Here is a 22,748-nt window from a genome sequence, read left to right on the forward strand (position 1 = left end):
AATGATAGTTCATTCAGCCTTTCATTTATGTTAAACAAGTAAAAAACCAAAGGACATACCTGTTTCAGCAGGCTTTTGACATTACCAGAGATGATATGTTGACCAATAAGCTTCTGAACTACTGGGTGTGATGTCCTGTCAAGCTGTGTTAAGAAACCCAAACAAAAGCCCTAGAGGGAAAGTAAAAATATGCATAAAATGAACTGTTCCTCTGTAATAATAGTCCAACTTATTTTAGAAACAAATTCAACCTTTGGTGTTGTACTACTTCCCAGAACAACTTTTAAGTGCAAAAGAGTTGTAGAAAAAGGGCAGGGTGCCTATGGTATAGTAAGATGACTGAGAAGCACAAGCAAATCTGGAATTTGCATTCTCCCCCATTCCCTCCTTTCACCCAGACTTTAGAAAGACCTCATAGAGTGAGCGCTGGATGTTGCCACATGGATTGGATGCTGCAAATCTCAAGGCCCTGCAGAGAGTCCGAAGGCTGTAGTGAGGTCGGTGGCCTGTCCCATCCACCAATTTGGTCCCAGACTCCTTCCGCAAAGTTGTATAAAAGCTACAATGAAAATTTGGGGAAATTTCATCAAATAATTACTAATTACTCAAGCCAGGCGTGGTGGCACACGCTTGTTATCCCCGCGTTTGGGAGGCTGAGACATGAGGATCACACAGGTTCGAAACCAGCCTCAGCTACTTAGTGAGGCTCTCAGCAACCTAGTGAGCACCTGTTTCCAAATAAAATATAAAATAGGTCTGGGAGTATAGCCCGGAGGTAGAAAGCCTCTGGGTTTCCACCCCCAGTATCACCCCCCCCCCAAAAAAAATCACTTCTTGGGTCTTTTTAAAATCTATTTTTTTCACATAATCACAGGCTATATTTCAAAATTATAAAATAAAAATCTATCAGTTTCATTTAGAAAATAGGAAAGTGCAATGTATAACTCCTATAGCAAAAAGATACCAATGAATAAGTGAGAAACTTCTGTTCCTTAAGGAAAAGAGAGTAAGATGTGAGAGATCCTTAAACAAGAACATATTGATTCCAAACCCAGTGTTTTGGGGTTGCTCCACCTTGAGGGGCAAATGAAATGTCTGTAGAGTCTACAGTTGTGATGAATAAATATTTAGGAAACAACTCATGGTGTTCTGAAAAGCTAGGAAGATGGCTTTATTAGTACCGCAAAAAGCTACAAAGTGGAAAAATATGATAAACACTGGTATATATTATCATACCTCACAAATCAAGATGGAAGACGGAGCTAAAGTATGAATTTCACACACTTCAAACATTACACATTCATGATTAACTACCACAATGTAACCAAATATGTACAATAGATGAAAGCTAATTTCTTGCCAAATGGAATGTGTCCTGAGTCTTTGCAATCTAGTAAGAATCAATTCATTCTTTAAGCAAATGCCTCCTTGACTAATCTATTTAAAATAGAATCCAGGTCTTCATTTTCTAACATTTGTTTTTTTCTTCAATTATCACAATCTAAAATTAGTGAAATATAATTCCTCATTGGTAGGTTATCTTCAACTCTGGAATTAAATATCCAATGAGAAACAAATTTTGTCTGTCTTATACTATATCCCCAGCAAAAGGACATTTAATAAATAATTGTTTAAGCCAGGCGTGGTGGCACACGCTGGTAATCCCTGCACTTGGGAGGCTGAGAAAAGAGGATCGCACAGGTTCGAAGCCAGCCTCAGCTACTTAGTGAGGCTCTCAGCAATTTAGTGAGCTCCTGTTTCCAAATAAAATATAAAAAATAGGTCTGGGAGTATAGCCCGGAGGTAGAAAGCCTCTGGGTTCCACCCCCAGTACCACCCCCCAAAATTGTTTATAAAATAAGAAACAAACAACAAAATGCAAAGTAAAACACTAATATGATCCTCTCTCAACCACTATTTCTTTCTGGAGGACAGAAAAAAAGTAAACAGCTGGGCATGGTGTCGCACACACTTGTAATCCCAGCATTCCAGAGACTGAGACTGAAGAATCAGGGTTCTCAGACAGCCTCAGCTATTAATGAAACCATGTTTCAAAATAAAGAATAAAAAATAGGGCTGAGACCAGAGGATTGTGGTTTGTGGACAGCCTCAGCTACTTAGACCCTCTGCAACTCAGTGAGATCCTGTTTCAAAATCAAGACTGAAAAATAGGGAAGGGGGTGTATAGCTCGGAGGCAAAATGCCCCTGGGTTCCACCCCCAGATCTGCAAAAAAAAAAAAGGGGCAAACAATTTGCCAGGAATTATAAAATTCTATCTTCTCAAGTTGATACTAGAAATCAGAGGGTCTAGCAGAAAGTATTACAATCTTTTTATATAGCATACAGAACACAGAAAACAGACTCAAATTAATGAACACTTGTTCATTAATTTCAAACCATATTCTAGCATACTTCTTTCCCCATACTTTACATAGCTGGTACACAAATTTCAAGTAGAAAACTAAGATTTCAACAAGACAACAAGACAGGTCACTTTCTATATAGCTTCCTTAAGAAAATCTGAGTTCATATAGGATTCCAATTTTTTAAAAAATCTATTTAACAACCCTTCCATGAGTCTTCTCCAGTTAGAAGCAAAAAAGAAGCCAGGTGCAGTAGCACATCCCTGTAATCCTAGTACTTGTAAGGATGAGATAGGATCACAGGTTTAAGACTAACTTCAGCAACATAGTGAAATCTTGTTTCACACACACACACACACACACACACACACACACACACACACACACAAATTAAAAAGGAGTGAAAGGCTGAGGTTTTAGCTTGGAGGTAGAATGCCGTGGGTTCAACCCCTCCTACCAAGAAAATAAGAAAAACAAATACATGAGCATCTGCATGAAATACTTTTATGTCCAGAGAGAAAAAGACAAACCAAAGAGAACCTACTTTATGATTCCTTGCACTATGGTCTTGTTCACACTCAATCCTTTCAGATAATCCATAATAAGAACCTGTAAGTCCTCTTTACTTTCCAATTCTTCTATATAAAGTTCTGTGAACCTGTAAGGCAAATATTACATAATAAGTACATTTTTGAAAAATTAATACAAAGCTGGGAGTGGTGGAGCACGCTTGTAATGCCAGCAATTGGGAGGCTGAGACCGGAGGATCCCAGTTCAAGGACGCCTCAGATACTACTTGGTGAGGCCCTCTGCAACTCAGTGAGACCCTGTTTCAAAATAAAGAATAAAAAAAAAGGTTGTGGGTATGGATCGGAGGTAGAATGGACCTAAGTTCCATCCCCAGTACAAAAAAAAAAAAAAAAAAAAAAAATTTAATACAGCTACAATGACAATAAACATAAAAGCTATATAAGTTCATTTTAACCGTTTGTAATATAAAACATAAATGTCTTCTAACTTTAAATACAAACTTAGCCAGGTGTGATAGTGCACGCTTGTAATCCCAGCATCTGGGAGGGTAAGACAGGAGGATCGCGGTTTAAAGACAGCCTCAGTTACTACTTAGTGAGGACCTTTGCAACTCAGTGAGACCCTATTTGAAAACAAAAAATACCGCTGGGCGTGGTGGCGCACGCTTGTAATCCCCGCACTTGGGAGGCTGAAACAGGAGGATCGCACAAGTTCGAAGCCAGCCTCAGCTACTTAGTGAGACTCTCAGTAACTTAGTGAGACCCTGTTTCCAAATAAAATATAAAATGGGTCTGGGAGTATAGCCTGGAGTTAGAAAGCCTCTGGGTTCCACCCTCAGTACCACAAAAAAAAAAGAATACCAAAAGAATTCTACCCAGAGGTAGAATGCCCCTAGATTCCATCCCTGGTAAAACACACGCACGCACGCACGCAATGATTACTTTTTTGCCGGGCGTGGTGGCACATGCTTGTAATCCCAGCACTTGGGAGGTGGAGGCGGAGACTGGGAGGAGGAGACTGGTTCGAAGCCAGGCTCACTAGCTTAAGAGACCGTTTCCAAAAAATAACATACATACATGCATACATACATACATGTATTGTATGTATGTACATATATATGTATGTATGTATACACACACACATACACACACATATATATATAAAATAATGATAACTTTTCTAGGTATAACCCTTACATGATTCAATAGTTAAAGTTAAGCCACATTATTCATTTTCAGATATTCTTTTTGTGTGTGTGTGTGTGTGTATCTGCTGATGGAACCCAGGGTCATTTGACCTCCAGGCCACATCCCTTACCCTATTTTTTATATTTATTGATTGACTGGTACTCGGGATGAAATCCAGAAGCATTCTACCTCCGAGCTACACCTCCAGTCCTATTTTTAGTCTTTATTTTGAAACAGGGTCTCACTGAGTTGCAAAGGGCCTCATGAAGTAGTAACTGAGACTCTCTGCCAACCTGGATCCTCCTGTCTCAGCCTCCCAAATGCTGGGATTACAAGTATGCACCATCATGCCCGGCTTGTATTTTTATTTTGAAACAGGGTCTCACTAAGTTGCAGAAGGCCTCACTAAGTAGCTGAGGCTCTCCCCAAACTGCGTTCCTCGCCTCCAGAATGCTTCAGTTATTATTTATAATCCTAACTAAGTGTAACAAAAAACAAAGTGCTACAAAATATATGCCCTTCACCATCAATAATAAAATGGATGAAACAAAAGAAAATGCTTACTTTAAGGTAATTTAAAAAATGCCCCTAGGAAGCTTTTATTACCTTTATACAGAGAAAGGGGATCTAGTAGACTTTTACCACTGTTTTAAAATTTAAACAAAAACTAGGGTAGAAAAAAATTTCTGGTTTTCTTTCCCAGAAATGTTATAGAAACTAAGTACTTTGTTCGTTGCCAGTGCTTAAAGATTTTAAAAAATGAAAATATTTAAAAGGCTTTTTACAGATCATTAGCCACATCCAAAGAGGAGAGTATTCCCAAATACACTTATATTGCCATATGAAATTTTTCTATTACCTAAGAGGCTAGTTGAAGAAAAGGTATTTTTCAACATCCATGAGCCATTAAGTATCATCCTAAGACCCAAAGAAGAGTATTCTCCAGTGTTTTGGATGTTCTCATATACCTACAACCCATAGAAAAGCAGAGGAATATAACAAATAGAAGAAATAAAAAATTCCTCTCAGAGATCAAGACATTTTAAGCATTGCTTTGAAGTTTGCTTACATTAACATTACCAATAACTAAAAAACAAAACCAAAAAAAAAAAAAAAAAAAAAAACCAACCCACAAAAAACCCCACCTTACCGGTTTCTTATTCCTGGTGGGAGATTTCTTTTGCCCACATCGGTAGCTGGATTCATACAGGCAAATAAACGGAAGTCAGGATGACGAACCAGAGGCTCTATCATGAGAATATTAGAAATTTTTAACAATATGCAACAATCAAGTGATCATCCTCAGGTCCCCAAGGGAAGACTGGGGTTGGCTGTTTACACCAACCTTTCCTTTTCTGAAAGCCCACTTAAATCATCTTTCAGGCCTATATATACTACTAACTTTATGCTGCTGCTCCAGTTTTTGATGTTTGTTCACTATTACCTTTTATCTATTCAACCATATGTATTTTGTCTTAGTGTGTACATGTCTATTACCCACAACCCAAATACCTTGACAGATTGTCTTATTTTTCTTTCAATTCCCTCTAGCATCTAATAACATTTTAATGTACTTTGCAAAAACTAATTATCTAAAGAATGAATGAATCCCATTAGGAGGCTCATGTTACCCACCTAAAGATTAAGGAGACAAAAAACTTGGCACCACGTCAAGCTCCAAGAGGATCAATTGTTACCTGTGTCTCCTCGATCAAGCAACACCAAGGAGCCAGAGGATCCTTCAAGCAAACCACTTAGACATTCTAATGTTTCAGGAGCTGCCAGATTAATCTCATCCAATAAGATCCACTCTCCTTTCTTTACAGCCTGAGCTAATGACCCCTAGAAGAAGGTAAGGTAAATGTTACACATTTCAAATAAACATAAAACAGTTACTCCAGCAGGTTAGAAACTAAAGGAAGGTCAAAATTCTCCCAAATGATGAACCTATACCTTAAATGCCAGACAGCTACCAGCAAACAGGCAGAGTTAAGTCAGATTTAACTTTGGAAATAAATGCCCATAGGATCAAAGGTATATCTTTGAGCCAAACCAGATCTTCTCACTATATGAATGGCCAAGTAAACAATAACTTACAATATAGTCAAAAGTGTTCAAAAGCACTCAAATGTCTATGCAAAGCACCCAAAATAGACAGGCATAGTCACACACACACACACACACACACACACACACACACACACACAATCTTAGAACTTGGAAAGCTGAGACAGAAAGACTACAAGTTTGAGATCAGCCTCAGCAACTAAGCAAGATCCTGGGTAATTGTTTAAAAAAAAAAAAAAGAAAAGAAAAGAAAAAAGGAAAGAAAAGGGTGTAATTCAGACGTAGACTGCCCCTGGAGCCAACCCCCAGCACCTAAATAAATACATACTACATACATATAGGGTCAGGGTATAAGTATACTAAGATCAGATAAATGTCCAAATCAAGAGAGTATAGTGGGTAAAATACATGCTCTTTCACAGTTGCTAAAGAATATCAAAATAAAGCTTTCCTCATATCCAGTCCACTGATTTTCTTTCAAGTTTTGTTTTTGTACTGGGATGGAACCCAGGGGCATTCTACCTCTGAGCTACATGCCCTCAGCCTTTTTTTCCCCCCTGCAGAATTGAGGATGGAACCCAGGAACATTCTATCTCCTAGCTACACCCTCAGCCCTATTTTTTTTGTTTTTGGTGGTACTGGGGTTCCTAGAAGCCCTTCTACCTCCAGGCTATATTCCCAGACCTATTTTATACTTTTTTAAATTTGGAAACAGGGTCTCTTAAGCCAGCGCGGCTGGCTTCGAACCTCTGCAATCCTCCTGTCTCTGCCTCCCAAGCACAGGATTACAAGTGTGCGCCACCACGCCCGGCTTTTTTATTCTTATTTTGAAACAAGGTCTCACTGAGATGCAGAGGGCCTCACTAAGTAGCTTAGGCTGGCTGCAAATACCAATCCTACTGTCTCAGTCTCTCAAATGTTGGGATTAAAAGCGTGTGCCACCACACCTGGTTCTTTTTTTTTTTTTTAATTCTTTATTTTGAAACAAGATTTCACTAAGTTGGGGGGGCACTAAGTAGCTGAGGTTGGTCATGAACCAATCCTTCTGTCTCAGTTCCCAAGTACTGTGATTACAAGCATGTGCCACCATGCCTGGCTTCTCTTCAAGTTCTATTTCCAAGAACAATAAAAAGATATTTGCAATCCATCCATAGTTAACACATCGAAACCTGTTTTACTTTTTTTTTTTTTTCATTTTCTTTTGGTGGTACTATGAGTAGAACCCAGAGGCTTACTGCCCCCGGGATATACTCCCAGACCTATTTTATATTTTATTGGAAACAGGGTCTCACTAAGTTGCTGAGAGCCTCACTAAGTAGCTGAAGATGGCTTCGAACCTGTGCAGTCCTCCTGTCTCAGCTTCCCAAGTGTGAGGATTACAAGTGTGCTCTACCGCTCCTGGCTCTGTTTTACTATTATTAAAAAGCTCTATACTTTGTTTATTTTTGATACTGTGGACTGAATTCGGAAACATTCTAATTCCAAGCCACTATCCTAACCTTATTTTTCTTTTTGAAACACGGTCTCACTAAATTGTTGAGGGCCTTGTTTAGTTATATAGGCTGGCTGGAACCTGCAATCCTCCCATCTCAGCCTCCCACGTACTGAAATTACAGGCATGTGCCACCACTCTGAAATCGTTTAATGGTAAAACTAACAAAAAGTATTTTATAAATATAGCAGAAAAATTAAACAAATTTGTTAACTTTAGTGTATTAAGTCACAAAATATAAGCCTTACTCTGAGAGCCTTTGACATTTTAGTTATTTTAGAAATAGTCCTATTAAGCACAGATAATCAAATTTCCCACACCCATGGATACAAATAAAAGAAGCCTTCTCTTTCCAAAATACTAACTCAAGACTACCTCCTCCTCCAGACAGCATAATCTAAAGAATCTTATTTTAAGACAACAATTATAAAAATCCCAAGTCATAATATTTAAAGATGATCCTTTTGACATGGTCACAGTAACTAGAGATGACCATGCCCTGGAATAAAAAACAGGACACTGAGCCAGGAAAGGTGGCACATGCCTAAAAAGGTGAGGGTGTAGTTTGGAGGTAAAATGCCCTGTGTTCAATCCCCAGTACCAATAATAAAATAATGTTAATGCTGTTGCTGCTGCTGCTGCTGGAGCTCTGAGATGAAGAGACCGCAATCTCTTTCTCACAAACTCCCACACTCCCAAATTGGCAGAAACTTCGGCTTGGTCTCATGTTTAAGCTATTCATGTACACACTCCCTTACGCACACTCACACACACACAGGATTATGAAAGAATAGAGTTAACGATTTGTCCTCAATTCAATCTTTAAAAAGAATAACTGTGATCATCAAAACATTATTATTACAAAGGACACTTTTCAAAATCCTACTCCTAAATAACTGTTTTCTAAATCTAACAGCAAGCACTAAAATTATATAAAGAATACAAAATAGTAACTATCTCCAGTACCGTTAGAAAAAACAAAACCACACAGCATTAAACTGACATTCCATTAACCTAAAAAAAAAAATACCTCTACAAAAGCAAATAATAGGGCATTTTCAGTCATTTTCATCTGTTGTTGGGCATGGTTGAGTCTAAGGCCAAAAGCTTCCCATTTCTCTTTTAAAAGTAACCCTAGAAAAGAATAAACAGAAGAATTTAATGCGCATTTTAGCTATGTATATGTAGTTCTGTATTTTTCAACTTATACATACATAACTATATAATTAATGCGATACAAAAATCAAGCATCTTAGACAAAATGTGTAAAAAAAAATACAACTGCATAAGGCTATGTAACAACCACTGTACTACTTAGCTGATTTTTATGCACATGTAAATGTACTACTTAATTCCTTTATTTTATAAATAGTTGGAAGTAGTTCCTGTTGCTACCATTTCATAGATGATAAAATATAGAATAATTAATGAAGCTACAAAAAAAGCTCCCTGGCTATGAAATAAACTCTTCAGAACCAGGCTTTCTGAGAAAACACAATGTAAAGACCATTAAGCAGTTCTACATACCAGTATTACCAGACATTTGACTTTGCAAAAATCAAATACAGAAGCTTAGCAGCAATAACATTACAAAATTAATAATCTAGCCGGGCATTGTGGCGCACGCTTGTAATCTCAGCATTTAGGAGTCTGAAACAGGAGAATCATGGTTCACGGACAGCCTCAGCTAGTAGTGAGGGCCTCTGCAACTCAGTGAGATCCAGTTTCAAAATAAAGAATAAAAAATAGGGCAGGAGCTATAGCTCAGAAGTTGAATGCCCCTGGGTTCCATCCCCAGACCCGCAAAAAACAAACAAACAAAAAAAAACTATGCCATTCAGCCATAGAAAGTTCTAACCTGAATTTCTTTATTTTCCCCAAACTATTCTCTTAGTCATGTTAAATGAGCCCATTCCATGCCTTCCCACTAGCTGTCTGGGTCAAATCCTTACCTGTTCCACTCTCTTTTCCTTCCTTGTTAACAGCAGACTTATGCACATGTTGCATTAATTTCAGGAGATCATGCCACCGTTTCTGCCTGTAACAGGTCTGAATGTGCCCCAAGAAGGTAAAGTTTTGTTTCTTGGAAAATGTTTGGGCAAAGAGTTCCTCAAATGTCTCTCGTAAGGGCAGCCATATAAGCTTATGATCCACTGGCTTGTAACTGAAAATGTAAACATGATTCATAGTTGTCAAAACAAACAGAAATTAAGAATAATGGCTCAGAATAATCAAAATATTTAAAATCGATGTTAAAGTTTTAGATTATAATCTATTCTCTCATAGCTAAGTATTTGAAGGGCTTATACTGAAGGTAAAAACTACTATTACAAGTATTGGAAGCAATACATGGTGTTGCACAACTTTGACATCAGTACTCAGGAGGCAGAAAAGGAAGATTTAAAATTTCAGCAACTTAGAAAGCCCCTATATAACAAAAATAATAAAAGGGGAGGGCTGGTGGTATAGTTCGGGTGTAAAATGCCCCTGGATTCAATCCCCAGTATCCTACCCCCCATAAAAAAAAACCCGGCAGTGCTCTAGCGAAAATATAAGTTACCAAGGCAGAATAAAATGTTTTTGGAAAATCTTAAAGTATATTTCAGTAATTAGAATATTAAATACAACAATTAAAGGAAATGAGATAAATTTTATTTCCAAGAAAAATAATTTAGGTTAAAAAGATGACAAAGAGATGCCGGGTGTGGTGGCACACGATTGTAATCCCCGCAATTGGGAGGCTGAAACAGGAGGATCGCACAGGTTTAAAGCCAGCCTCAGCTACTGAGTGAGGCTCTCAGCTGCTTAGTGAGACCCTATTTCCAAATAAAATATAAAATAGGCCTGAGAGTATAGCTAGAGGTAGAAAGACTTTGGGTTCCACCCCCAGTACCACACACACACACAAAAAAAAAAGATGACCAAGAGTCAAGCATGACCAGATCCATCCTATATTACTGTTTCCTCACTGACTCATGAGGGAAGGGTAATAAGATGATTAAAACCCAATGTCCTAAGACTGAGCATCTACCTATATCAGAGTCAGGCGCAAGCCTAGTGTGGTGGTGCACATGTGTAGTCCAGGTACTCGAGAGGCTGAAACGAGAGAATCGAAGGTTCGAGGCCAACCTCAGCAACTTAACAAGTGCCCTTTTCAAAATAAAAATTAAAAAGACCTTGGAGGTAAAATACCCAAGCGGAATCCTAAATACCAAAAAACAAACAAACAAAAACCCTGGGCATGGTGACACACACCTGTAAACCTCGTACTTGAGAGGCCCAGACAGGAGGACTGCAGGTCTGAAGATAACCTCAGCAAATGGTGAGATGCTCAGCCATGTGGCAAGACCCTGTTTTAAAACAAAAATTAAAAATAGGTCTGGGAGCCGGGCATGGTGGTATATGTTTGTATTCCCAGCATTTAAGAAGCTGAAACAAAGATTTCAGGTTTGCAGCCAGCCTCAACGACTTAGTGAGTTCCACTGCAACTCAGTGAGATCCCATTTCAAAATAAGAATCAAAAGAAGGTCTGGGGTGTAGCTCAGAGGTAAAATACCCCTGTGTTCAATCCCTCAAAAAAAAAAAAAAAAAAAAAAGAGAGAGAGAGAGTTAAGATTCCAGAGAGAAAAAGTATGGGGACTTGAAAGTCATATTCACTTGGCCATAAACATTAACAAAGGTATTTCTTTGATCCAACATAAAATTGTTGAGTATCTATGTATTAAACAAGGTCAACAAGACCTAAAAGGTCCTGTAACTCTGTAGTTTACAATCTAATAAAAGAGATAATAAAAAAAAAACATACTAAAAATATCAAGCTACGATTTAAGTGCTATGATTACAAACAAAAGAGGGTAAAAAGTGTATGTTATGAGCATATTGGTAACTTGAATATCAGTCAGAAAAGCTTTGTTGAAGGGGGGACATTTCAAAGATACCTAAATCAAACAATAAATGAGGCAAGCAAGTATCTGTGAGTGGAGATGGGAAATGATGCAGAAGAAACAGCAAGTGTGTATGGGTGGCAGAAGAGGTCACCCAAAGAAAAGAACTAGCACATCTAGCTAGGCACAACATGGAACAGAATGGCTGAAGCTCTGAAGCAGAGGCAGAGGTGGAAGGCTATATCAGAGAAGTACAGATGCCAGATTATTAAAGGCCTTACAGGCCAAAATAAAGCCTAGGGATTGTATTCTAAATAGACCAAGAAGTTAGTGGAGGGATTTGAGAAAGAGAGTGACCAAATCTGTACATACTTTAAGAGATCACTATAACTACCACATAGAAAGAGAAACTACAGGAGGTTAGGAGTAGAAGCAAAGAAATAAGATCAAAGCACTAAACGAGGCCAAAAGTGATGAACTACAAAAACAACAAACAGTAGGAGAAACAGATATATATATATAATACATATATTATGTAAAGCAGGGAGGATAACAATGTATGCTTCAGGGCCCTTAAGTCAAATGAGTTAATGCAGTAATGCAGATAAAAAGACTCAAAATCGTTCCCGGCACACAATGAGTGTGTGCCATAAAGAATTAGCTGTTTTAATTATTATTACTAATTGATTTGATTATTTATTGCTGCTGTGGCTTACTTAATATTTCAAGGTAGACTGAGTTCCTTCAAAGAGAAGTTTGAGCTGGACGTGGTGGTGCACACTTGTAATCCCAGCATCTGGGAGGCTGAGACAGGAGGATCGTGTTTGTGGACAGCCTCAGCTACTTAGTGAGCCCGTATGCAACTCAGTAGCTCAGAGGTAGAATGCCCTAGGTTCCATCCTAAGTTCCCCAGTACCACAAAAAAAAAAAAAAAAGAAAAAAGAAAGAAAGAAAAGTTTGTTCATTTAAAGCCAGTGGAATTGTGGTATAGGCCTATAATTCCATTACTTGGGAAACTGAGACAGGAGGAACACAGGTTCATGGACAACCCCAGACACTTAGTAAGATCCTTTTACAAAATAAAAAATAAAATAAGGCAGAGAAGGAACTCAGAAGTAGAATGTCCCTGGGTTTGATCCCCAATACCATCAATCAATAAATGAATGTAGTTGCGAAAAGTAGCTTAAGCACAGTCAGCTCAATACAGAGATTTTTCTTATTACAAATACTTAAAAGTGCAAAATTACTGAAGACATATAGATTAAAAAATAAGAGGGAAATACACAGTAATATAGACACGCCTAGTTACAAAACAGACCTACAGAAGCATCTCTGTAGAGTAAGGGCAGTGTGCCTCTTGAACTCACTCTTTAGATTAACCGTACTGTATACAGAAACGCTCGTGATTACAGAAACACACTTGTCTAGATTTTTTTTCTTTCAGAGTAACATCTTTGAGAACAAAGACTTCAAGTGTTTTGGGGTGAGGGGAGTGTAGAACCCAGGGGCTCTCTATCTATGACCTACACCCCAGCTCTAATTTTATTTTGAAACAGGGCCTCACTACTAAGTTGAATGTGCTGGGATTGAACTTGTGATCCTCCAATTCCAAATTCCCAAGATTGAAATTTTTGTGTGTGTGTGTTACTGGGGATGGAACCCAACGGCATTCTATCTCCAAGCTATATTCCCAGGCCTATTTTTTATTCTTTATTTTAAAAGAGGGTCTCGCTGAGTTAGTTGCAAAGGGCCTCACTAAGTAGCTGAGGCTGTCCGCGAACTGCGATCCTCCTGTCTCAGCCTCCCAAATGCTGGGATTACAAGTATGTGCCACCATGCCCAGCTCAAGTGTTCTTTTTTATTTTATTTTATTTGAGTGGTACTGGGTATGGAATCTAGGGGCATTCTATCTCCAAGCTACAATATCAGCCCTATTTTTTAGTCTTTCTTTTGAAACAGGACCTCACTAAACTGTGAAGAGCCTAAGTAGCTGAGGCTATCTTTAAACCTGTGATCCTCCTCTCAGCCTCCCAAGTCCCAGGATCACAAGCGTATGCTAGCATACCAGGCGTCAAGTATTCTTTTTTTTCCCTTTTTTGGTGGTACTGGGGTTCCTGGAAACCCTTCTACCTCCGGGCTACACTCCCAGACCTATTTTATTTTTATTTGGAAACAGGGTCTCTTAAGCCAGCAAGACTGGCTTCATCCGCCTCCCAAGCGCGGGGATTACAAGCGTGCGCCACCACACCTGGCTTCAAGTATTCTTTATAATGAAGAAAAACATCTACACACTCAAGAGCTTCTCAATATATTCTAATAAATACCATATTGGGGCATGGGAAGGAGTGCAAGTCTTTGAAGATTTTTCCTAGGCTGCTTCTGAGTTTTGTACAAAAATAGTATTTTTCTTTTCTCTCTCCTTTTTTTTTTTTTTTTTTTTTTTGTGGTACTGGGGTTCCTGGAAACCCTTCTACCTTCGGGCTACACTCCCAGACCTATTTTTATACTTTTTTTTTTAAATTTGGAAACAGGGCAGCTATTTTTTTTTTGGGGGGGGGAGGAACAGGGCGGCTGACTTCGAACCTGCTGGCTTCGAACCTGCGTGATCCTCCTGTCTCCGCCTCCCAAGCACAGGGATTACAAGCGTGCGCCACCATGCCCGGCTCAAAAATAGTATTTCTTACCTCAAGAAGTAAACACAAAGTAACGTGAAATTAATTATAAACAATATTTACCCTCCAAGCAAGTCTGAAGTGTCACTTTGTTGATTCATATTGACAGCCTTCAAACGGTGGCCTTTAAAAAAGAAAAGTTATTCCAGACATTTAAATGCTAATAATAGCTAGTACACTCCTTAAGTTATTGGGACATAACATCAGACAAATCTTTAATGTGCATTTCCTCTGATCTTATTTTATTTTCAGAAATCTCAAAATCTAAAAATGTTCATATAACCTGGACACACACGTATGTACATCAGTATATGTGTGTGTACAGATTTACTGTGATATCACTGCACTAGCATCTGATAACTATAAAGAGCAAAAATACCTTCCAACAAGCTGATGATTATAAATGAAGATTGAGTAAGTGTCCACGGTGTGCAATGCTATTTGGCCATTAGAAGTTAAAAGGCTCAACTGGGCACAGTGCCCCACATCTATAATGCCAGGACCTGGGAGGTGAAGGCAGGAGAATCCCAGGCTCCTGCCAGCCAGCCTCGGCAAGGAGTGAGACTCTCAGTAACCTAGACAGACCCTTTGCAAAATAACAATAAAGCAGAGCTGGGGATAGAGCTCAGAGGTAGAATGTTCAAGTTCAATCCCCAGCATCTCACACACACACACACACACACACACACACACACACACACAGAGAAATAAATAAAACTGTCCAATTTGCTTAACACAGTATGTATCATATATTCCACATTTCCAAAATAAGATCTGCATGTATATGTATTTGAAAAGCATAGATGAAAAATGAACTAAGATAACACCAAGCTGTTAACAGTGGTTATCTACAGTGAGAAAACACATGTAGAGCAAGACATTTTAAACTCTATTAGTTTTTAGACTAATTAAAAACACTAAAGGAATAAGTGTGAAACATGTAGGGACAGAGTTATTTCCCTCTAGGAGTTACCTGTAATGTGAGCCAAGTACTGGACTGTAGAGGTTTTGCCTGTCCCGGTCTCTCCAACCAACAACACGGGTTCCCCTTTGCTCACACACACTGCAAGCTGTTCAATGAGAACAGATGACGGTCGTGTAGCTGCAAATGTGAGCTTCTCCCTAGGAATGGACAAATGGAGTTTAAAAACCAGGCGTGGAATGTGGAAAAGAGCTCAGTGGTAAAGTGCCTAGCATGAACAACCCTTGGGTTTACTCCCCCCATGAAGGTGAGAAAAGAATAAGCTAGACTACAAGCTTTTCTTAATGTTGTCGTAAGGAACCATATTTTCTAAGTTCAACAAACAAGAATAAGAAACAGTACAGAGTAACTGACATCATGCTATGACAGGTATTCTTACAACATACAAATTTCAAGTTAATTTACTTTGCAAACACTGAATTGCCACATATCTGGTAAGGTGCCAGGCTCTGGAAATTCAAAACATCAATAAGGGAAGACACTTATCTGTAATGTGTCTTGAGCAATTTACATAACCTGACTTAGCTTTAGTTTCTTTATCTATACAATGTGGGTGGTTAATGGCACCTGGTTTTACTGGGCTGAATAGTCTTCCCTCAAAATTTAGTCTATCCAGAACCTATGAATGTGACTTTATTTTGAAATACGATTTTTGCAGATTTAGTCAAGTTAAGATCATGCTACAGCTGGGCGTGGTGGTGCAAACTTATAATCCCAGTACTTGGGAGGCTGAGACACGAGGATCATGCAGGTTCAAAGCCACCGCAGCAATTTAGTGAGGCTCACTGCAACTCAGTGACACCTTGTTTCCGAATAAAATAAATTGGACTGGGAGTGTAGCCTGGAGGTAGAAAACCCCTGGGTTCCACGCCCAGCACCACTAGAAAAATAAACAAACAAACAAACAAACAAACAAACAAACAAACTACAATAGGTCAGGCCTTAAATTCAATAGCTGGTGTTCTTATAAGAAGGAGATTTGAAGACAGAAGAACACTCAGGAAAAAAGGCCATATGAAAACACAGACAGTTTGGAGTGATAAAACTATTAGCCAAAAAACACTAAAGAAAATGGAAGCCAAGTGAAACCAGAAAATTGCAAGAACGTATCCTTTCCTAGACCATTTAAGGGAACACAGCCCTGCTGACACCTTGATTTCAGACTACTAATCTCCAGAACCCTGAGGAAATGTCTAGCATTTAAAGCCACCAAGTGTAGGGTAGTTGTTTTGGCAATCATAGGAAACCAATATACTGGTTCATTGGATTATTATTACCACTATATGCACATGCAAATGCAAAATACGTAGCAAAATTTCAGATACAGTTAGTTTAAAAAAAGCATTGCCTAGATCTCAGAATCTTTTAAGGTAGCCCAGTCTTAAAGAAATTTACAGGATGACTTCTACCTGAGTCACAGTTCTCTAAATACGACAAAGCAAATAAAAGCAAGGACTCATCTTTGCTACTTACAAGTCTCCAGTTTCTTGCAGTATTTAATTAACTACTAATATAGAGTTTCACAGAACCTACTTTAAGAAAACACTACTCCTTGCCACACAGCATCTGGAGAGTTCACATTTGAGACACATACTTTGCTCAAAGATAGGGGGCTGGGCAAGACCTGAAAGTGTGCAGGTCAGTTTAGAATTCTACTTACTTCTGTATGTGAACAGCCTCGCTTTGTTTCCGAAGAAGCCGTACTCGACCTACTTGTACATCTAGCTCATTGATCACAATTTCTGGTTTATAAAATTGACAGAAGAATTCAGCCTATGGGAAGGAAAGATTTCAACTGAATAAAAACTGTATGTTCTTTGAAGCCGGGCGTGGTGGCGCACATTTGTAATCCCAGCATTTGGGAGGCTGAAACAGGAGGATCGCAGTTCGTGGACAGCCTCAGCTTAGTGAGGCCCTCTGCAACTCAGTGAGACTCGGTTTCAAAATGAAGAATAAAAAATAGGGCAGGGGGTTCCTACCCCTGAGTTTCATCCCCATACATGCAAAAAAAAAAAAAAAAAAAAAAAAACAAAAACCAAAAAACTATATGTTCTTTAAACATCTCCTTACCACAGAGGCTTACTGTGCCCCTTTAATTAGCCATCTACTAAGTACTCTCTATAAAATAGGTGAGCTAGCTTTTAATCAAGGTTATATTTTCTAATATCTTATTTTAAAACAATGACCATATTTCCGTGAAATGATACTTTTTACTTGTTCAAGTAAGATGTTTCTAATCTAACATTTTGCATTTCCCAACACACTAAACAAAATACTCATAACACAGGGGAAAAAAATATCGGTAAATTTTTCCTCAACCATGCTTTTCTCTGCTTTAAATTTTTAACAGAGTACAGGAAACCATGATCCATGTGACTATAGCCAAAGCAGAAAGATGTGGCAGGTGATTCCAGATATCTACTCTAACAGTGATTCATCTTTTCCCTTGTCAATAACTCAACCCAGATTTTATACAGGTTTAGGGCAAGAGCGAAATTAACTAAAGGCTCAAGGAAGGTAAGCCCCTCCCTCCCATGCAAAAGGGGTGAACCCTGAGCACTCTGAGCAAGTCATGGTGGTTTCATCCCTCTTGCTTAACTCCCTTTCAGTAGGGTGTCCTATTCACTACAGCCCAAATTATCCCAATTATTTCAGAAATCTAAGAAATAGCTTTACTATTGCAGTTGTTTTTTCTTTCCTTTCCTTTTTTTTTTTTTTTTTTTTGGTGGTACTGGGGATGGAACCCTTCTACCCCCAGGCCATACTCTCAGACCTATTTTATATTTTTTATTTGGAAACAGGGTCTCTTAAAGCCAGTGAGGCTGGCTTTGAACCTGCCTGAGCCTCCTGTCTCCACCTCCCAATCAAGAAGATTACAAGCGTACCCCACCACACCCGGCTACATATAACCATTAAGTACACAATATTCACAAATCAAGAAACATGATTGAAACTTTCTTACTTACTGGGCATGGTGGTGCACGCTTGTAGTCCCAGCTCCTATTGCAGTTTTTGACAAAGGCTTTCTTTTTTTTTTTTTTTAAACACAAAAGTTTTCTACCTCATATCCCCAGCTTTTTAAATTTTTTCTTTGAAATGGAGTCTTACTACTTGCTAAGACTGACCATGAACCTGTGATCCTCCTTGTTGGAGGCGTGTGTGTGTGTGTGTGTGTGTGTGTGTGTGTGTGTGTGTGTAGGGGGGGTTTGGGGATTGAACCCAGGGGCACTCTACCTCAGATATATATCCCTGCCCTATTTTTTAATACTTATTTTGAAATAAGGTCTCAATAAGTTGCAAAGGGCCTAAGTAGCTGAGGCTGGCCACAAACCATGATCCTCTGGTCATGCTTGCTGGATTTACAAGCATGCACTACCAGGCCAGGCTTGGAGGCCTTCTTAGTCATTAGCTCTAAGGTCACCTCAGTCTAGCTTGGGAGGGGCACAAACTGCCCAACCAATTGGAAATCTATTTGCATGCAAGACAAGTTTTCAAAGACCAAACAGGACCACTAAGAAGGGACCCTGAAGGTACCTGCTTGTAATCCCTGAGTTTGGGAGGACAGAGGAGGATCGGGCAGGTTCAAAGCCAACCTCGCTGGCTTAAGAGACCCTGTTTCCAAATAAAAAATACAAAAAAAGGTCTGGGAAGCCAGGCGTGGTGACACATGCTTGTAATCCCAGCATTTGGGAGGCTGAGACAAGAGGATCATGGTTCTTGGACAGCCTCAGCTACTTAGTGAGGCCCTCTGCAACTCAGTGAGACCCTGTTTCAAAATAAAGAATTAAAATAGGGCAGGGGGTGTAGCTCAGAGGCTGAATGCCCCTGGGTTCCATCCCAAAACCCGCAAAAAAAAAAAAGGGACCCTGAAGATAATCAGGGACTCTGACAACTTCCTTGTTTACCCTCCCCATCCCTGATTCATCCTTGACTTCCTTGATGATTTTCTGATTCATCCCATGACTCTTTTGCTGTCTCCTGTGATTAATCATTTTCACAATGTTTTGGCTAAAACCCTCAATAAAAGAAAGATACTTGTGGAAGGAGGTGCAGATCTCTTTCCCTCAGCTGCCCTGTTTCTTTAATTACAATAACTCTGATGCAGTGTCATCCATGTAAGAGACTTCTAATTTCATCAATCTATCAACCATCCATAACACTTCCTGTCTGACATAGGCTTTTTTTTTTTTTTTTTTTTTTTTTGGTGGTACTGGGGTTCCTGGAAGCCATTCTACCTCCAGGATACACTCCCAGACCTATTTTAAATTTTTGAAACAGGGTCTCTTACGCCAGTGAGTCTGGCTTCGAACCTGCACGATCCTCCTGTCTCCGCCTCCCAAGCGCAGGGATTACAAGCGTGCACCACCACGCCTGGCTGACACAGGCTTTTTAAGCCATTATACAAACAGAAATGCCAAGATACCTGCCTTAAGATAAGTGTCAAATATTTCTCTAACAGGGCATGGTGGTGCATGCTTGTAACCCCAGCATTTGGGAAACTGAGACAGGAAGATCGCAGTTTGTGGACAGCCTCAGTTATTACTTAGTGAGGCCCTTTGCAACTCAGTGAGATCCTGTTTTAAAATAAAGAATAAAAGAATAGAGTTGTGGGTATAGCTCGGAGGTAGAATGCTCCTGGGTTCCAGCTCCAGTACACCCCCCCAACAAATTATATATATATATCCTAGCCATTGACTACAATAATACTTTTGCGAAAAGGCTCTCCTCCAAAAACACATTTTTGTGTGTGGTGTTAGGGATAGAATCCAGTTGTTCATAGATTATAAGCACATACTCTGCCACTGAGCTATATCCTCAGCCCCTCAACATTCAAATTTTGACATTCACAAAAGTGTAAATTGGGAGGGGTACTGGGGCTGAAGAGAAGCCAGTGGCAGTCACTCTCCAACAGGGTCTTGCTAAGTTGCTAAGAGTCTAACTAAGTTACTGAGGCTGTCCTCAAAACTGTGATTCTCCTGTCTCTACCTCTCAAGTACTAGGATTACAGGCATAATTGACCATGCCTGGCATAATGACATTTGTTGGCATTACTCTTTACAACCTCCCTAATGTTATAGATATTAATAATAAAAAGATGGACAAAGATCTGTGCATAAACTATAGACAAAGATATTGCCAATACATAGTTCCAATACTACATTTATAACTTAAAGAATTAAATGAACATTAAAACACTGGAGATTAACGTATACATATGATACAAGGTATGAGGAAGCTCACTTTAAGAATGTGGAGTACATGGAAAATTACTTATCTAGGTGATATAGGAAGTTTTAGGTCCATGAAAAGCAATAGTAAGACCACCAATATTTACAAAGGAATCAACATTGCAAAAGCTGTTGCATGCAAGACCCAGAAATTAGTGAACAAGCTAAATATTTCAGCCTTCTTCAACAGGAAAGTAAAAACAGCATTACATACCTTTTTCTTAGAAATGTTCAATTTGCTTCCAATAACTTCTGCTATTTTCAGTTTGTTCGTATGTTCAGAAAGCATTGCAGTGAAACAGTCCAGAGCCTATTAAAACAACCAAAGAAAACACCAATTGGTTTAAAAAATCATATATTATATATATATATATGTTTTTTTTGTTGTTGTTTTTTTTTGGTGGTACTGAGGTTCCTGGAAACCTTTCTACCTCTGGGCTACACTCCCAGACACCTTTTTTTTATAATTTTATTTGGAAACAGGGTCTATTTACAGGACAAAAGACAAACATAAAGGATGCTTTGAGTGTGGCAGATGAATGAATTCCTATTTTCTCCAATTATTGAAACAGAGCTTCAAAAAATATCCATAAAATTACCCATGGGATGTATGTTATCTTTATTCACAACAAGCCCCTTTGTATCACACCTGAGTTTACGCCAACAAGAGTGACTCATACAACCCCTTATAACCTTTCAAAGGAGGGGCTCTCCATGGCAGAAAGAACAAGCTCACAAATAGAGGGGTTGAAACTTTTCCTTTGGATGAGGACTGAACCCACACGCATTCTACCTCTGAAGTACACACACCTTGAACCCTTTTTTTATTCTGAAACAGAATACCCCTGAGTTGTTCAAGGTCTTGCTAAGCTGCTGAGTGAGCATGGCATTGAACCTGAGATCTTCCTATATCAATCTCCCAACTACTGGGATTACAGGTGTGTGTCACTCTCAAGGGGTTGAAATTTTCAAACTACAAAACATTATGTACAATTAAGTTTTTGTATTTTCTGTGTATGTGTGTGTGCACATGTGCTCATGCCTAAGAATTGAACCTAAGGCCTCATGCAAATGCTCTACAAGAGTTATACCTCCAGATCCCAAAAAGTTATAAGACAACTTTACCTAGATAAAAGAAGAATTCTGATAGTAATCAAAAGACAAAATATATATCAACAGATTTACAGAACTAGAAAGACTATGACTTACCTCATGAAAAATATTTAATGATGCTGATGAAGATGAACTGTCAAAGCTATGAGCAATCCTATTACACCAATTCAGTAGATCCCTTTAAAGAAGCCAAGAAATAAAGATCACAGGCCAAAGACATCAGTTCACTTAACCCATGAAAAATTTGTTAGCAATTACTTCCAAATTTGTTTTTAAAAAAAAAATATCAGGCTGGGGGTATAAGTCAGAGAGAGAATGCCCCTGGGTTCAATCCCCAAGGGGGGGAAAAAATTCTCATATCTATTATGTCATAACCATTTAGTTGTAGCCGGTAACTTTGGGGAGAGATGTTTCTAAAATATAAACTGAAAGCCAGGCATGGTGGCGCATGCTTGTAATCCCAGCATTCGGGAGGCTGAGACAGGAGGATTGCGGTTTGAGGACAGCCTCAGCTACTTAGTGAGGTCCTTTGCAACTCAGTGAGACCCTGTTTCAAAATAAAGAATAAAAAACAGGGCTGAGGGTGGAGCTCAGAGGTAGAATGCCCCTGGGTTCCATCCCCAAACCCGCAAAAAAAAAAAAAAAAAAGAAATTATATGTGTGTGTGTGTGTGTGTGTGTGTGTGTATAAACTGAAAAATGTATTAAGTCTAGTACCTTAGAGAGAGTTCTCTTCCCTCAAGGATTGGTCGTTTGCTTTCTCTTCTGGCTTCTGAAATTTCCTGTTCATATCCAATAGCACCATCACTCTCAGAGTGATGTTTCTCTCCAGTAAGCTCCATATAAATGTCAAGCAAGTGATCAGCTGCTGCTGACAGGCTGGGATATCTGCTCTGAATGATCTAACAGAGGGAAAGAGAAAACAAAGAAAATTCATCACCAGACAAAGTATACATTTTGCATGCATGCGCACACACACACACTTTATTTTTTGGTGCTTGAACTGAACCCAGGATCTTCTACCTCTGAGCCATACCTCCAGCTCCTTTTCATTTTTTACTTTTTGAAACAGGGTCTTGCTGAGTTACCGAACTGGCCTCAAAACTGCAATTTTCCCGTCTTGCTCTCCCAACTACTGAGACAACAGGGGTGTACCACCATAGGTGGCTAGGCACTGCAACTTTTAAAAGTATACCTAGAAATGCCAGGCATGGTGGTGTACGCCTGTA

At 39.1% G+C, this 22,748-nt stretch overlaps 1 protein-coding gene across 3 annotated transcripts in view; it reads right to left on the reverse strand.

Annotated features, from left to right (window-relative positions):
• The window catches only part of MDN1 (midasin AAA ATPase 1), a gene marked incomplete at both ends in the record, with an annotated part of 175,663 nt that overhangs the window by 125,971 nt on the left and 26,944 nt on the right, over positions 1–22,748 (reverse strand). For all 3 annotated transcript variants that reach the window (XM_080700327.1, XM_080700326.1, XM_080700325.1), the window contains 13 exons: positions 60–170; positions 412–559; positions 2,909–3,022; positions 5,233–5,329; positions 5,780–5,924; positions 8,672–8,775; positions 9,594–9,805; positions 14,261–14,321; positions 15,171–15,319; positions 16,840–16,952; positions 20,622–20,717; positions 21,617–21,698; positions 22,237–22,421. In XM_080700327.1, the coding sequence (XP_080556453.1) occupies positions 60–170; positions 412–559; positions 2,909–3,022; positions 5,233–5,329; positions 5,780–5,924; positions 8,672–8,775; positions 9,594–9,805; positions 14,261–14,321; positions 15,171–15,319; positions 16,840–16,952; positions 20,622–20,717; positions 21,617–21,698; positions 22,237–22,421 (1,617 nt within the window). The remainder of the gene's footprint in view (positions 1–59; positions 171–411; positions 560–2,908; positions 3,023–5,232; positions 5,330–5,779; positions 5,925–8,671; positions 8,776–9,593; positions 9,806–14,260; positions 14,322–15,170; positions 15,320–16,839; positions 16,953–20,621; positions 20,718–21,616; positions 21,699–22,236; positions 22,422–22,748) is intronic.

The sequence above is a fragment of the Muscardinus avellanarius genome (genome assembly GCF_963383645.1).
Source record: "Muscardinus avellanarius genome assembly, chromosome: 8".
Taxonomy (NCBI): domain Eukaryota; kingdom Metazoa; phylum Chordata; class Mammalia; order Rodentia; family Gliridae; genus Muscardinus; species Muscardinus avellanarius.